This window comes from Rhipicephalus microplus, chromosome 5 (assembly GCF_043290135.1).
Source record: "Rhipicephalus microplus isolate Deutch F79 chromosome 5, USDA_Rmic, whole genome shotgun sequence".
NCBI classification, from domain to species: Eukaryota; Metazoa; Arthropoda; class Arachnida; order Ixodida; family Ixodidae; genus Rhipicephalus; species Rhipicephalus microplus.
The window spans coordinates 168642101-168659840 of record NC_134704.1 but is presented as its reverse complement, the minus strand read 5'-3'; the positions used below and the strand labels follow the sequence as shown (position 1 = coordinate 168659840).

General features: G+C 43.8%; 2 protein-coding genes across 9 annotated transcripts in view; both read left to right on the top strand.

Annotated features, from left to right (window-relative positions):
• Nucleotides 1–17740, top strand: part of LOC119173630 (glutamate receptor ionotropic, kainate 2-like) — a 295577-nt gene that overhangs the window by 163304 nt on the left and 114533 nt on the right. The gene's annotated exons all lie outside the window — the stretch shown is intronic.
• On the top strand, nucleotides 493–12210 carry LOC142818018 (uncharacterized). Of its 3 annotated transcripts, XM_075896190.1 has the most exons (5): nucleotides 493–965; nucleotides 5961–6023; nucleotides 8350–8576; nucleotides 11603–11762; nucleotides 11860–12210. In XM_075896190.1, the coding sequence occupies exons 4-5, from the start codon at nucleotides 11660–11662 to the stop codon at nucleotides 12120–12122; spliced, it is 366 nt and encodes a 121-aa protein (XP_075752305.1). In that variant the 5' UTR covers nucleotides 493–965; nucleotides 5961–6023; nucleotides 8350–8576; nucleotides 11603–11659; the 3' UTR covers nucleotides 12123–12210. The 3 variants fall into 3 exon arrangements, with proteins under 3 accessions (XP_075752305.1, XP_075752303.1, XP_075752304.1); XM_075896188.1 differs by having other exon boundaries at nucleotides 8350–11762; XM_075896189.1 differs by lacking the exon at nucleotides 493–965 and adding an exon at nucleotides 987–1913 and having other exon boundaries at nucleotides 8350–11762.

Below are 17740 nucleotides of genomic sequence, written 5' to 3'. Positions count from 1 at the left end.
GAACAATTCATCGTGGGCTAAAGAATGTGTTTTAAATATTATACACAGCTTTGCAAGACAATATCGACGAGTTTTACTCGTCTAGGTGTGGGAGGTGTAGGCCTGATAAAATGCGATGTTGCTTCAGAGCCTTTCTTTCGTAATATTGCAATTTTATTCAACTCTTTCAAACGCGGCCCCGTAAATTTCTACTGGGTGCTCGTACACGGCAAGCAGGTCGCGGGGCAAAATCTTTGTAACATTTTATTACCGAAACAGCGATACTAGCAATGCTTGAGCTGCACTTGCTGTTTTCTAAATTGTAATCTCCTCAATCTCATCACTGTGATCAGGAAACAGAGAGGAAAAGTGCAGCAGTAGTACGTAGAGAAATATTTAATTTCAAGCCCTTTAGCAATATCATCTAAACAAATTGCCAGTTCACTGTTGAACTCTTGATGGAAACAAACAGCTGATCAGGGACGCAAGCTTGGCTTGGCACTGGCTTGGCCGTCCATACAGAGCCAAAAGCCGCTGCAGGAAACTGGATTGCGGATCGTATTGAGACAAAATATTTTATGCATTTTTGTTTTCTTTGTTTCATTTCTCTAATTGCTCTTGTGATGGCGTGGACCGCGCTTCGTGATCTCATGTACCGGCGCACTGTTTTTAAGTTTAGTATGGCGCACGATAATACATGATTGCGTGCTTTAATTTAAAAAGGTTCGCGAGTATGGCAGCAACACTGCAATGTCGGGAAGAGGCACGGGGAAGAGGATAGTAGTAGAACCAGTAGCAGCTGCATGCCCGGGTGGAGCGACTGATGCCCATATGGAGGAATGTCAACCCGATGCCTTTTGTGTTGGCCGTTCTGGCAGTTCCGCCGACTTTATAGAAAGAGACGACCCCGTCGCTTGTCCTCTTCTCTTTTCCTTCGGGCATCAGCGACAACATTGACGGACGACGTGTTCGACTTCACCGTGCACGTGAGTATAGGTTGGTTTTTCATTCGAGTGAATTCTTGTTCAGATTTGCAACTTGTCGACTTCATCCTGATCACCTGTCACCGGCAATAAGTCACATACGTGTGATATTTAGGTGAAATAAATGATAATGCACATTTTCTGCTCCATTTGCGTGACTTAGCTACACCAGGACGTGAGGTAAAGCCTTTGTCGCCTAGCCACTAGCAGGCAAGATCGATCACTCGCATCCTTCAGTTCACGAATCAACGCGCCTGCCTTAAAATTAGTAAGCTGCTCGCAAAGAAATCTTACCGAGGCAATTTTGTTTTCTGTGAACAATGCACCGTAGATTTGTCTTGAATAACAAAAAAAAAAAAACTTGAAAAATAAATGTCGCGACCTTTTAGAAAACGCCGTGTCTAAGAGCTAGACGCGGCATTTTGTAAAAGGCTCATTAAATTCAGTATGTTTTCGTAGTTTCTGCTTGAAATTATTATTGTCTATGAATTTCATGGCCCAATCTTTTGCTTTGGCTGAAAATCTCGGCGGCAAAAACTTTGTTCAGTGTCCCTTTAAGGGCAGGTGTAGATGCCATCATTTCAGTCGCAAATCTTTTTGCTAGTCGGTCGGCTGGTTAACAATAAGGGTACTAACTAGAGTTCCAGATTTCATCAGCAACACATCATCATGGCTTCATCAGATGCTGCATTATATACATTCTATCCTCGTTTTTAAATAGGTGTACCGTATGGTCCACTGTTACAGGAAACAAGCGAGCTCATGGACAGTGAGCCATGTGGTGCTAACTGGCAGCGAGGCTTGTGAATGGGACGCATGCGCATAGAATTGGGGTGCGCCCAGTTTTGTCTGCCATTTCTCCGCATGTACGCATGACAGCATTGGAAAGCGCATCCGTATTTTAGCTGTGCAATTTATCTAGCCCAGTGCCTCCTGCTTCAGGGATTTCCTGTGAGCACAAAAAATGCATGATTTTAATCGTTGCTGCAGTGTTTTGCAAGTTGTCACCGTAAAGCACATCATATTTTTCGCATAATGCTCGCTGCAACTAGCAAGTTTCGATGACTCAAAATGCTGTTCAGGTCTGATGTAGCAAACATTTTAAACTCGTCCTCGTGACCATGAAATATTGGTTTATTAAATAATGGAAGGCAGAGTTGGTATCAGTTGATTTACCGTGTGAAAATGAAAAGTGCGAAGGACCGTGCCTCGCAAGTAAGCCCCGAGAGCATGAGCAGAGAAGTAGCAGATGAGGATGCTCATGCGCTGCATTTCCAAATCTCACCAGCACTAATGCTTGACGGACTGCTGGCCCCGCACTAGCGTGATCTTTCTGAAACAGGACTTTGGCCCTGTAAGCATGTTCTTGAAGGGCATAAGTAAAACGTAGAATGGGCCCCCTAAATGCACCCATCCTTGAACCATTGGGCTTATAAATTAGTGCCCTTTTCAAAATACAACTATTCTGAGCTATAAATTGTGACAGAACAGTGCACGAAGTTCAAAAATGGGAAAAAAGTCTTTAAATGTCCCCTTTATACATAGTGTTCTTGTGATGTCACTTCTGCCGTTGTCGCCCTCTCCCGCCATGCCCGGGTGACTCCCTGGGTACCTACGGCAGTTCACGTGCTGCAGTGCGGTTTGTTGGGGGCTCGTCATCTGTTGCTGTGAACGATGTGGAAGCATTGTGGTTTTTTGTTGTCTTACTTTAACGAGCTCATTGGATGAGGAAGGCCTCGCTCGTTCACTCGATACAAGACCAGATAATCAAGATGTGCGACACATATACCAGCCACGGCGTACACCGGCTGCCCGCATATACCAGCCACGGCGTACACCGGCTGCCCGCCACAACCTATGAGGGCCTATTATCTTGCTTTCACTACAAATTGCCTGGCCCAAAAACAAGTGAAAGCTCGAAATCTCTCGAGCCGCAATTTTAAGAGTGGATGTGCGAAGCGCAGCTGCTCCTATCGAAAACTAGTCGTGCAGAACTAGGCAAGTTTACAAGAGATATAATATTATGAATATATTGTCACGGCCTACGCCACCAAAGTAGCAATGCCCCCCCCCCCCCCCTTCCCAAGTGTTTTAAACAGTGCTGATGTTGAGCTTGAGCCTCTTTGATTGCAATTTGTGGAAATAGTCGAGGAAAATGTTATACAAGGCAGATAGCGACTTTGCGTGGTGTGTGCCACAGTAATGCCGGTCATCACTTTATTTTTCGCGTATGCTTTAACACACTTTTCACTTTGTATTTTGCTTTTGTTGTACGCTAATGTACAGTGGAGTCACTGAACATGATAGAGACCGTGTATAGAAATAATTGACTAATAAAAAAAAATCCTGACGCCCAACTTGAACCGATCGGCTATACTTCAAAGTGAACTAATATTGTTTCCCATTCTTTATAGTTTGTTTCAATGCAATACCAAATCTCCGCGATCACCATCACGATTTTAACCGCCTTCCTCGCCATCATGATTTTAACTGCGGACAAGTTTCTATGTACAGTATCTTGGTAAGCTATATCTGTTTGCAGGTAAATACTTGGCTATGGCACTTACCCGTAATGAAGTTGCACCTGAAGATGCAAATATTGCAAAGTTTCTTCAAGTAGCTTTTGTTAATCTGCACCAGCCAAGTACGCTGGTACTTTTAGGAAAATCGGAATGTGCGTTCTCAATTTTAGGTTATAACTTTCAGCGAAGAAACACCCTAAGCCCTGCTCCCTCTGCGTGGACTACTAAATCAACTTGCCTCACTAGCAGCTCATAATTTCTCAAACTTGCATCGTGAGGCAAAACTAAACGGGTGCAAGCACGAGGAGACAACATGGCAGTTGTAGGCGATAGATTCGGTTGGTGCCCGGGCATGTTGGTGGCGCATTGCGGAAGTGACGAAAAGGCGCTGCGAGATGCATGTGCACACTTTGTATAGTTGCTGTATTGGACAGCAAACTTTTTTTCTTATCTGAGCAGTTTTACCAAAGGAAGCTTCATCATATGGCGTGATAAATGAAGCGAATCCACAGGTTGAACCACATCATAGCCTCGCTGTGCTTTTGTACTTTCTTTAGCTCGCAAAATTTATTGACGGATAAGGCACCACTTGTTTCTTTACCATATGATCATCTCCGGTGTGCTGCTGCCTTAATATTTCAAATTCTAAGCATTTACACCATTGTATGCTAACTTTTCCTTCAAAGTGAGACAAGCCACATGTGTATCGTAGATCAAGAAGCATGCCAGTTTTACGTAATTGCAAGGTAAACATCAGAAATGCACAGTTGATCAAAAATACTAGTTAATGGTGCATCTACATAGCAGAGCACCTGTGGCACCTCGGGAACAAGATAATGCCACACATGTTACAAGAGATAATTAAAAAAGACAGGGGACGTTCCGTGAACAAATAGAAACAAAAATAAAATGGCACGTGGCAGCGAGCGAAGGCGGCAAGGGGGGGGGGGGGGGGGCGGGGAGCCCGTGGGACTTCAGCGGTGAACGTAAGGTGTGTGTTTAATATGTGGAAGAAAAAAAAAATTCAAAATTTTGGCGACTGAAATGGGGGTGACTTAGTGAGTGCGCTCATGACGAGAGTAAACACGGTTATTATTTTTTTTTCAAATCTCTTTTGAAAGCCACAAAAAATCTGTATGTGGTGCAGCCTAACAGAAGGTCCGTGAAGGCAAATTATGCATTCGTCGTTGTACAAAGGCTATTTTTTTTTTTTTTCATGCGCACCATCCCCGCCGCGGTGGTCTAGTGGCTAAGGTACTCGGCTGCTGACCCGCAGAGCGCTGGTTCGAATCCCGGCTGCGGCGGCTGCATTTCCGATGGAGGCGGGAATGTTGTAGGCCCGTGTGCTCAGATTTAGGTGCACGTTAAAGAACCCCAGGTGGTCTAAATTTTCGGAGCCCTCCACTACGGTGTCTATCATAATCATATAGTGGTTTTGGGACGTTAAACCCCACATATCAATCAATCAATCATGTGCACCATAAATAATGCTCAAAATTTAATTGCATATGTTTTCATCCTCGCTGTATTCCGTGCTGTTTATGATGTAAAAAAAAAAAGTAGCACGCTGAAGTGGTGCTGCTTTTGGGCAACAGTTGAAAATGGCGGGGTGCATGAATGCGGAATACTGCCGCTTACACTCAAATCACTCTTGTGGTCACCTCCCACTGTTTGCAGCGTGTGTTGTGTATACACAGCTGCATATTTCCTAGCTAGAAAAATTTGATTTTAGGTGTTTCACGCCATTTTCCATGTAACTATTCCACAATTGCACACACTGATCAGCAGGCTTTCAATTGCGCTGAAGGACACAGGTGCCATAAAATTCATAGTCGATTCTTTCAAGAAACCGTATGTAAAGGCTGAAGCTTCATGCGTACATACACACATACATACCATATTGTTTTTTGTACTTTATGAAAGCTGCGAAGGTCTCATGTGTCTCCAAGCGTAACCTGTCTTATTTATTCTCCATCACCACAAAAGTTTTGTGAGTTTCAAATAAAAGTACTTTGCGCATGGCCACTTTTGGGTAATTTTTTGTGTAGGTGTTATTTGAGCAGCCTACAGTGTTTACTTTATAAGCCTGTATGTATATGTTGCATTATAAGGATGCAGAATGTGTGTAGCTGTACAATATAGATGAAGTGTACAAATTAAGTGTGTCTATTGTAGTGTTCTTGCAACCAATCTTACCCCCGTATTCTAGAACGTCCCTCCACTCGAACGCTTCACCTTCACTTGAGATGGCTGATGGGAGCGCCGTCTCTAAGCAGAGAAAATTGCTGCATGTCAGCAATAATCTGCTGTGATTCTCGAGTAGCGCAGCGTCGCTTTCAAACGAGCAGCGGCACAGTGCTCAACTCTGTCAAGTGATGGGTGAAAGTCGAGTCGGGGAGCGTTTATGAATATGGGGGTTAGTTTTGTTGTCTTGTTAACCTGCCATTAACACTGGATTGATGCTACTTTGCTCTAGCTGTACAGTGCTCTCCAAGGCTCAAGGAGGCATCGCATGTGGAAGGCTCGGAGCAAACCATGCGTGAGTTTCCTTTCATTGTTACACTATGCACGTATTAAGTGATAGACTTTAATGTATGCTATTTGTATTGTGCAAGTTTTTGGGGACATACAACTTCCAACACTTATATGTTCTGACGAAAATCACGCAAGAATGAGAGAAGCTTGTGCAAAAATTATGCAAGAGTGTAAGAAGCTTTTGCAGAAGTCTGTGAAATGAAGTTTTGAAATTTTGTGGCAATGTGTCATTGTACAGTGGTCAACAGTCTTGCTCAGCATGCTTGACTGCAGGGCTCCCGGCTGCACAGGCGCATTTACGGAGTGCCTGATGCATGATGGGCCAAATGTCAGCCTGCACACTGGTGCCTCTTATCCCCGTTTGTCTGCTACATCAGTGTCTCTTGTAAAGGGGATCAACTGTGCTACCTTTTTTTTTTTTCGAATGTAATGAGTTCTTTTTCCAGATTATTGTTGTTTTAAGGTAGAACCTCACATTTCTATCAAATACTGAAGATTCTATTTTTCCTTCTAGATGCTATGAAGTCACTCCTTGTGTTACAATAGAGTGAACACTGTTATGAGAAAAGCTACTTGATGGAGTTAACTCACTCCATATTGACTTAACACACAGAATTGGTGAAAACTACACTCCATTCCAGTTGCATTAGGAATAATATTCATTTGCATACTTCTGTTTCTTTTGTTTGTTTGTTGGCTGGAGGTTTGGAGTATAGGGTGGCCAGAGGGCACTGTGTAGTCTTTCTTCATCTTCCCAATTTTGTGAACATCAATTGATAGCCGTATGGGAAGCAGCCAGCATGCTGAAACAGCGGTGCAAGCATGCAGTAAGTTGCTGTGAGCAACCTACTGCATACAATTAACTGCGAGTGGTGCTGCACTATGTGTGCCTCCTGGAAAGCTGCAATGGTAAAGTGCCACAATCGTATAGTAACATGGATAACATCGCAATTTGTTTGTTGAATAATTTTGCAACAGAATCAATGGAGTTTTGGATAAATTTGTGTATCTGCCTGGTTCATCAAAGCTACAGAGTCAAATGCGGTATATACTCGCGTATTATGTGTACTTGTTTTGTCAATCCGGTCATGTGCGAAGCTAGTATGAATCGCTGGCCTAAAAGCTCAACTGGGAATATATGTTGCAGGCGCTGTCACAGCTGTCTCAAAGCGGATGGTCATTTGTTTGCTAAGCCTGTTCAAATGCCCCCATTTTCTTGAAGTTCTTCCGAACAGTGCTCACAAAAACCAGTTCCCATGACAGGGTTATACCAGAGAACATAAGTACTCTCCAATAATTGTCGGGAACCCAACGTAAAGTAAGATGCAGACAAGGAAGCGCGATGCCAACACAGTGCTGTGTGTGTCGCCCTTCATGTGTGTGTGTGTCCATTCCTTGTCCCAGTCTTCTATTGCGTTGTGTTCCCTCCGATATCTAACCAACACACCCAAGCTTCTATGCTAAGTCTTATTCAACGCACTCTTCTGCTGGCTCCCATACCGAATATTGCATGTCGAAGAACTCCACGCTGATGTGCTTAGCGGTAGCACGGTATCAGTTTTCTTCGGTAAGCTTTATAACAGCAATCTGCCTCGTATATAATTATTGTAGCCTATCACAAGGAACGGTAAAAACGCAATGGCCAGATGGCGAAACCGAAAAAAAAAAAAAAGAGTGCGACCACCTGCCTCATCTAGTTGATGTGACAGGTCCTTGCACGCGTTCAACATGATGTGCTTAGCGGTAGCACGGTTTCAGTTTTCTTCGGTAAGCTTTATAACAGCAATCTGCCTCGTATATAATTATTGTAGCCTATCACAAGGAACGGTAAAAACGCAATGGCCAGATGGCGAAACCGAAAAAAAAAAAAAGAGTGCGAACACCTGCCTCATCTAGTTGATGTGACAGGTCCTTACACGCGTTCAACATCTGTGCTGTGTCTCGGGAATACATTCTTGCCGTGGAATAGGTGGGGAGATAGGAGGCAAACCTTTAGGCATTTCGGACTACACATAAACAGGTTTCGGTTTTCAAGTTCGATATTCTAGGGAAAGCATAAAAGTTCATGGAAGAAGAGACCTTGCACTCAGTCCATTTTGTGTAAGACTGCACTCGCCTGCTCGACAAGAGATGTGCCTGACCAGAGCATCATGAAGTCAAATGTGTCTGTGTGTGTGCTGGCAAGGTGGCTCGGGCTGGTTGGGGAGGGCAAAGTATGCGAGCAAAAAGTTTCTTGTAGTAAAGCAGGATGGCTAATTATACTGGTGAGCAAATTATGTGAGGATGCAAATTGTGCGAGTAAATATGGTATGTACTCTTGTATGTTTCAGCTCTATTGCTACGGATCCTGCGGATCCAACTTGGCATCCGACAGCAAGAAAGAGAGGTTCTGCAGGAGGTGTGACAGCTGAAGCACGAGGTACGGCTCTTGTCCGTGCCTCAGCACGCCCAGCCAGCACAGCGCCCCTCTGACCTTCCCCGGCTGCCTGCTGGTACAATTGGAGAAGTGGAGGCAGCAGAGGCAGCTGTGCAGAGTAAAGCTGTGGCTGTGGCTTTGGTATATATTTCTTGATTTTTAATATGCCTATGTAACATGCAGAAATTTAGTACTGCTTTAAGATACTGTGTTTCGGGAAACAAACTAGTCAGGTTATCTCATGAGCCACTGTACTACAGTGGAATATGAATAATTCGTACTCAAAGAGGCCAGAAAATTTGTTCAAATTAAAAGAAGTTCAAAATAACGAGTTACCGTAATTACTTGAATCTAACACGCACCTTTTTTCCGGTTAAGAGAGTTCATAAATCGCATGTGCGTTAGAATCGAGTACGACAAAAAAAAATGAATATGTTCATTCTATTGCCATCGCCACTTACAAAATGGCCGCCCCCTACGTGCGTCGGCATGGCGCGTCGGTCATTTCTGCCTATGTGTTTCCCATGCGCGGCACTTCATACGTGTGCTGAGGAGTTCGTCATCTTGTAGTACATTAGCATCGACGGCATGGTAGGGCCGACTCCAAAAACTCGACGAGTGCACCACAATGCTGCTTCTAAAAGAAAAGTCGTCGCGTGTGCCGGAACGGACAGAAATCGCGCCGCATCGCGGTCATTCGAAGTTCCCGAAACGTGCGTGTGGTACTGGCGGAAACAAAAGCAGAAAATTGTCAACAGCAAAGATTCACGCAAAGGCTTCAGTGGACCACAGCAGGGTCGGTTTCCACAAATTGAAGAGCTGCTCGGCGAGTATGTGATTAAGCAGTGAGCGGCACAGCGGCCCGTGACGACAGAACTGCTCCAAGTGCAGGCTATGCAGTTAGCCTTAGAAAAAGGGCTAATGCAGAGCCATTTTAAAGCGAGCAGGTGCTGGCTAACGAAATTTATGAAGAGAAAAGGCTTTTCCCTCCGAAGGCGAACGGGCATATGCCGGAAGTTGCCGGAGGAGTACGAAGAAAAGCTTCAGAGTCTTCAGAGGTTCCTCCTAAACTTGCGGCACAACAACGGCTACCTGCTTTGGCAAATCGGGAATGCCGATCACACGCCTCTTTACTTCGACATGCCTGGCACCACAACCGTCTAGGAGAAGGGGGCGAAGCAAGTTTGTGTACTGACATCGGGCCACGGTAAAACTAGAGTGACAGCAATGCTCTGTTGCATGTCAGATAGGCATAAGCTTCCCCCGTACTTCATATTTAAACGGAAGACGCTCTCAAAAAGAGTCGTTTTCGCGAGTGGTGTGATCAAGCGGGCCAACGAGAAAAAAGGGTGCGCGTTGCAACCGATGTCTTAGGTTTTTTTTTTTTTTTTTTTTGTCGTAGAAATTGGGCGCGCGCTACAATCGAGGGCGCGGTAGAATAGAATAAATACGGTAAACGAGCGGAGGGCTCACCATGCAGTGATGCATGTGCATGGAGTTTTATTCACAAATTACAGGACATCCGTCATTAATTAAAGTAGTCAATACATGTCTGTACACGGCCTTGCAACGAGTCAACAAGTTTTGCGTGCAGTTTGCAAAGCATTTGTACTTCGGCTTCAGTATTCTCCTGGCAAAAGAAGTTGCGCGCGGCAATGTCCAGTGCTGACACTTTTCGAAGACAACTGTGTTTCTACTGTTACCATCTGCGCTGCAGCCGGAGCGTGGCCAGCACATGATGAGAATGGAGGAGCGTCTCCACCTGGAGAAAAGCAGATCGGCATTCGAGAGAGAAGCACTCCGCGGCAGCTTTTTTTTTTCTCTCTTCATGCGCGGTGTTGAAAGGAGAAGAGTCTCTACATAGCAGGGACGGAAAACAGGGAAGCGTGACACCGGCACGTTGCAGATTGGCATTAGAGAGCCAACTCTCTGCGACAGCTTTTTCTCCCCTCTTTCTCTTCATGCGCAGTGTTAAGTGGAGAAGGGTCTCTACGTGGCAGGGACGGAAAAAGCCGAAGCGTGGCACAGGAATGTCGCAGATTGGCATTTGGCAAACATTCCACCGCAGTCTTTTCTTTCCTTTTCTTCATTTTCTTCTTCAAGCACAGCGATGAGGTCTCTGAAGTGCCACCGCAGGATTGGGCGGGGTGCTGAGAGCATTTTCGGAGCGCGGTATATCTTTGATAGGACCACAGCGTCAGTTCGAATTAAGTGTGTTGGAATTAATGAGATTTGACTGTATTTACTATAGTCTGTGAAGTCCGAGTGAACTGTCCTAAGCTAGCAGACGATGTAGGCGGCATCGTGTGTTTGATGGGCAGTGACTAGCAATAGCCTGCTTAAAACAGACATTCAGTAATTTTGTTCATTTATCACCCTATTTCGTGTCCGCTGCGGCTCTCTCTACTTTGAGCTACAGTTCACCCTGCCTTGTGTTAGCCGATTTCTTACTTTTTTAAAAATCTAACATGCACCCAATTTCGCAGTGTGAAGAAAAATGCACCTTTGTTTATTGTGATGAGATTTCTATAGCGACATGCCTCTTTGTTGGCTATCACAGAAAAATATAAATAGCAAATGGTGCGACCATCTAGTGCGACCTTTATTTTTCTATCAGTTTCATCTATGACCAAGATTTGGTCGCTCTAAGGTTGCCTCTTAGTACGCCTTGATCATGTTCATTTATCTTGTTGTGCTCTGCTTACAATGCATTGATTAAAAACATGTCCAAGCTTCTTTTTGAATTCCACATATTTTATCGTTTTTCACGTGTAGAAGCTACTCCTGGTCAACATTCAGGCAAAGACATTGTAACCTCGAAGAAACGTGTATTGGAATTTGAGCACTGTACAAAGTAATTATACTATTTCATAGCTAGAATCAATATTTATTAAGGGTTATAACAGTGTTGTATTTGATTTCATAACAGCGAAACTGCATTCAGAGAAGGACTCTGAAAGGTTCTCACACTGAGTGTGAGAGGGCTGATGTGGAAACCATTTTAGGTCAAGTGAGTTGAAGTTAGCGTAAAAAAACAATGAAATGTTATGATGCCCAAAAATTCAAGTTGTTGTTTTCAGTGTCCTCTTCTTGCAGATTTTTATCATGAAAACATTTCGATGTGCTGTTGCGTTTACTCCATCTATGCTTCTTGCATTTTTTTACAGCGCAAGCACCTCCTGCAGATTGGGGGACGTGGCCTCCGAGAAATTGGTGTGAATGCCATGAAGGCTGTATTGGCACATGACGTGCAAGTGCTGTACAGCCTTCATGGCAGAAAAGGGAAAAGGGCCTTTGTGAACCTGAGGCTCTGTAGATTAGTGACAGGTTAGACTTGTTCATTGTTTTATGTGTGTGTACCCTTGTGTATTCTCTGTACTGCAGTGGTTCATGTGTACTATGGTATTTCTGTTCTTGTATGCAGATGTCATCTGCCAAAAAGCAGGGTGCGACCAGGCGGAGGCCTTCAACTTTATTAAGAGGTGGCTGCCAGGGTCTGGTGATCGCTGTGGGGGCAGGAAGCGGCGCTTCAGAGAAACATTTGTTGTGGAGCAGCCCGATGATCCCCACTCTCAGAGTGCAGATTATCGGCTGCTCGTGGCAGCTGGCTTCCTGCCCAGCCACAGCAGCCAGGGCCTTGACAGCACCACTGTCACTGTGTCCCCAACGCAACCTGACCTGCAGTAGAGCGGGCCTTTTTTAGTTGTGTATATATATTTTTCAATGTATACATTTTTTGTTGTACCAAATAAATAAAACAAAAACAAAGAATAAATAGTCTGCAGACTGTCGGTGGTGCACTGTTCGGCTAGCTTATGCTGATTCGGAAGCACCATCACCATGTTTTAGTTACAAAAAAATGCTCTAAACTATGAATATTCTCGATTACCATGTGGGGGACATATGTGGGGATTGCAAGTGGGGGACATACGCTTTCAGCATTTACTTCCTAACGACTTTTTTCGATCTGCTGTACCAAATACCAGTACCAAATAAAGCACTCGCTATTGCAAAAGATAAATTCGTAAAAAAATAAACTACACTTCTAGTGTTAGCAAAGGAAATAAGGTATAAAAGATGAAATAGATCGAGTAACTGCTTTCAGTTCTCGGCATTCAATTTTCTGTTACCCCAAGTATACAGGGCTGCAAAGCTACAAGAGCGGGTCATCGAGGCATATTGTTTAAATCTTTGGGTAAGAAAAATTCCCTACTAATAATGGTTACATAATGGCAAGCCAATCAGTAGCCAATATTCGTCGTGCAGAAAACATCGGTGTAATAACGGCATTCGATTGGCTGCAATGTGGCCCTGGATTGGTCCAATGTCGGTCGTACATCCGTAGCCAATATTCGTCGTGCAGCAAACATCGGCGTAAAAATGGCATGTGATTGGCTGAAATATGGCCCCATGTTGGCCCAATGTTGGTTGCATACTGGCTAAAACATCGGCAAAACGTCGGCCCATCATTGGCTTGAACGTCGGCCCGACATTGGAAGAAGTTGCACTTCCGACGTCGGCCCGACGTCGGTGCCGATGTTAGCCGATGTTGGTCCAAGATTGGTCCAACGGCGGCGTGCTGCCTGGGCGTGCCCTGGCGGTCCGGGTGGGTACGGAGATGAGTTGGCAGATAACCTTAAATATCCACTTGGCACCTTTAACGAAGTGACGTCTCATTATCAGTTGTCTAGGTGGATGTACCCTCTTCCGCATTCTAAGCTCACTCGGCCGCAGTCGTCGGTTCTTCGGATGCTACAGGCAGGTTCATTCCCATTTCGTAGCACATTCCGCCACTCTGCTGATGGCATACCTCCAGGATGCCCTAGTTGTGAGGCAGATAACTACACACTCGCTCACATGGTCTGACAGTGCCTGACGTTACATGGCACAAAGTTCAGCACAGAAGAAGACTGGGAGAGGGCTCTTAAAAGCCCCAAACTCTCAGTCCAATACTCCGCATTCCAGGAGGCCTGCAAACGGGCGGAGGGCCATGGTCATCCAGTCGCGGCGTGGACGCGGCCAGCCACTGCGGCGGACCCCTCGTAGGAAGGTGTCTTTCCAGTTCTCTAGGACCAAATAAAGTTAATTTCACTTCACTTCAGCAAGCACTGTAACAAAAAAATAACAGCATATACACGAGGTGAATAATGAAGAGTGGCCGAAGTTTCGGGGGACATCTATAAACCGCAAATCCTGTCTGTTCCGTTAGTCTGTCTGTCTGTTCATCCGTCTTTCTGTTTATATGTCGGCTCGTCCGTCCGTCCGTACGTCCATCTGTTTCTCTGTCTGTCTGTCTGTCTGTCTGTCGTTATGTCTGTCAGTCCATTCGTCCGTCAGTCAGTCCATAAGAGAGTCTGTCTGTCTGTCTGTCTGTCTGTCTGTCTGTCTGTCCGTCCGTCGGTCCGTCCGCCCGTCTATCCGTCCGTCCGTTCATTCATCTGTTTATCTGGCTCCTATCTACTAAAGCACGCGTCTTCTACGCATCAGAGTGGAGCGAGCGTCACAGCGCCATCTAGTGAGCACTTCGAGTACTAGGGGTAGGTACGATGAACGAGGAGGAACTCGCCTACCCCCTAAGGAGCTTCGACCCTAAAAAAACAGCCTGATCAACTAAAAAACAGAGCGAAGAGCAAAAAAAGTTCCTCGGGCTCTAAACAGAACGGCCTAAGCTTCGCGAAACACGGGAGTTTCCGATCGCTGGCGATACTTCCTTTTGAAGAGCCTAGAGTACTGAACGGCCAAATGGTCAAATTCAGTGCTTGGTGTGTCATGTTCTATTGGCTGCGATGGAACGCTGCATCGCGTCAAGGACGGTCGACAAAGTCGGGTGGTTTTTATTAAACTAGAGGTATCTTCTTTTTTTGTTTGTTCTTTCACTGAGTGCAAAGTGCACCCATTCAATATGTCAGAAACTTTTCGCAGTGATTTTGTAAGGCACGCGCTGTTTAAATTTATTTTAAAGCTTTAAACACCTAACATAAATATTTTCGCGATGTTAATACCTAACAGATATTTTTGCGATAATCAGCACGGTGGCTTCTTAGCCCCGCCGCGGCGGTCTAGTGGCAAAGGTACTCGACTGCTGGCCCGCAGGTAGCGGGATCAAATCCCGGCTGCGGCGGCTGCACTTTCGATGAAAGTAAAACTGCTGTAGGTCTCTGTGCTCAGATTTGGGTGCACGTGAAAAAACCCTAAGTGGTAGAAATTTTCTTAGCCCTCCACTCTGGCATCTCTCATATTTATATGTTGGTTTCAATCATTCAATCAATCAATCAATTAGTGTTTCTTTATTAGCATCAGAAATGTACAATGTGAGTAAGTATGCAGGAGGAGGTCCCAAGGTAGTAAACCGCAGGCGGGACCTCCTATGTTAATACAATGAAAAAGTTAAAATACAAATAACAAAAGAGCATCTCAGAACATTTCGAACTTTGTTTACAAACTAAGCAAGATATCAAAAATTAACAAAATGCAGCAGTTATACGTTTAATAGACTTTTTCAATTTTCTCTTAAAATCATAAACGTGCATTAGGTCTTTCACATCATGTGATGAAGAATTCCATAATAAAATTGATGAAAAAACAATGCTCATTTTTCTATAATTAGTGAGAAATTTAGGTAATAACACGTTATGGGTGACCGCGAATATAGTTTTATTAAAATTATTCAACAAGGCAATACGATATATGTCGATAGTGAGGGTGCGGTGGAAAATTCTGGAAAACAAAACACACACAGTGTAAACTTACATTTGGGAGATGGGTAATACGTCAAGCTGGCAGAAAATTACATGTGATGGCGCTTGAAGTTAAGCTAAAGTTTTGAGTTGCATTTCTTGTTTTTGCAATACCTTTAACGGCCAATTGTGCATTGAATATGAATTACCCCATAATGTAATGCAATAATTAGGATGACTGTGTATGAATGCATAACACAATGCCTTCAGAGTTTCGATGGTAATACACATTCGTGACTTAACAAATGCCCTGATACCGTATGAAACCTTTTACAAACAGAATTGGTTTGTTGCTGAAATTTTCAATGTGTGTCCATTGTAAATCCAAAAAACGACGTATGATTGCTGAAAAAAATAACTACTGAGTTCACATAAAGGTAAGAAATGAATGCTATTTTTTATTTGGTGAATAAAAAAGCATAAAACAGGTGTTGGAATGATCAACATTGTAATATAGTTGCACCAGTCAACAAGACAATTAGGGTCAGCTTGAAGTCTTGACACGAGAGTCGCTAAATCAAAGTGATGAGGAAAGAGGGTCGTGTCATCATCGTAAAGTAAAAAGAAGAATAATTAACGCAACGAGGTAAATTACTTATGAATATTAAAAATAATCATGAACCCGAAATTGAACCTCTTGTGAGGGGGTTGGGACTGGATGTAAAATTTTTACCGAGACCACCTGAAACCTATTAAGAAGAAAGCTCTGTAATAACATTATTGTGGGACCAGTTATGCCATAGTACTGGAGTTTGCGAAATAGGATGAATTGATCACTACTATCAAATGCTTTAGTAAAGTCCATGAAGACAGATCCTGCGATGTTACCATTATCAATGAATTATCTGATTTTTTCAGTGAAACAAGCAATCGTAATATCAGTGGAAAGACCAGTCCGAAAACCAAAGTGACAAGGAGAAAGTATGTTAAATTTGCTTAAATATTTAGATATTTCTATTTAAGTTAGTTTTTCCAAAATTTTATCTAGGAAGGGAAGGACAGATATGTGCCTGTAATTGCACATGCTGAGAGGATCACCTTTTTAAAATACTGGCACTGCCTGCGCAACTTTTAATTTATCCGGGAAAACACCGTTCTTCAAAGAGCGTTTAAAAACGTGGCTATATATAGGTGCTACAAGATATCTTAGAAGTTTAATGTGCTTTGAATGGATGTTGTCTATCCCAGCTCCGGTAGCTTTCAATCTTCAAATAATTGAGGAAATTTTAGAAGCACAAGTAGGAAAAAGAAACATCGACTGAGGACTGTGAGAAAACGAAGGTACATAGTCTGAGGAGGCGGGGACCGCAAGGCTATTAGAAAAGTCTACATTAAAGGCGTTGGCCACTTCACTGGCCGCAGTGAGGTTGACGTTGTCGATACGAATAGAGGTCAATTTTCTACGCGACTCAGTGAAACTTGAAAATTTTCTTAAAAGCTTCCATTTTTACCCTGAGTTATGTCCACAATTCTGTAGATCTTGCTCATAATTACTTTGTTTCACCTTTCTTTAAAATGTTGCCAATGTGCTGGAGTAAGTTTTATAGCGTCATTTCAAGCGTGACCTAAATAGCTGACGTTTTGTCTTTTTATATAAGTTCTCTTTTTTGTGAAGAGATCGTATCAGTGATTGTGATAGCCAAGGGCACCGTGGGGCGAAGTAGCATTTGTTAGATGATTGCAATGTAGTTGAACGCTCAACTGCTGAATAAACAGCGTCGTAGAACCTGGTCAAAGGCCTCGCCACAGTGGTCTAGTGGCTAAGATACTCGGCTGTTCACGCGCAGGTCACGGGATCGAATCCCGGCTGTGGCGGCCGCATTTCTGATGGAGGCGTAAATGTTGTAGGGCCGTGTGCTCAGATTTGGGTTCCCGTTAATGAACCCCAGGTGGTCGAAATTCCGGAACCCTCCACTACAGCGTCTGTCAGATTTGTATAGAGGTTTTGGGACGTTAAACCCCACATATCAATCAGAACCTGGTCAAGGCCCCTTCAGGATTATTCGCGGCATATACACTAGACCAATCTTCATCGGCAATGAGCATGCAGTACTTGTCTGAGCAAAAGCGATACTTTTGACGTATTACGTTGCTACGAGTGATGACCTGTTCAAAATATAGGAATACAATAAAGTGATCTGTTATGTCACTCTCAGTGACACCAGCATGACTGACGTCATCAATTTTTGTGAGGATGTGATAGATTGATGACTGTGAGCTGTTATCAGAACAGCGTGTTGGCACAGATATATGCGGTATAAACCCCAAACTGTAAAAACAAGTTTTATACTTGAGAGCAGAATGGTTGGAAGAATCTAGTAAATTAAAGTTCACATCGCCCATAATTATTATGTTTTCGCGCTGAGCAATAGGGTTATCAAGCAAGTGATGAAGCGCATTACAAAAGCAGAGGGGTCACTGGAAGGATATCAATAGACAGTAGCAAGAACAGTTTTTTGTTGATTCTGATAAAGACCCGGCAGATCAATTTCAAGTCAAAGAGATTCACATTTCACCCCATTTAGGTTTAAATGATTGCTCCTTTCATACAGAATGTTGTTTGATATA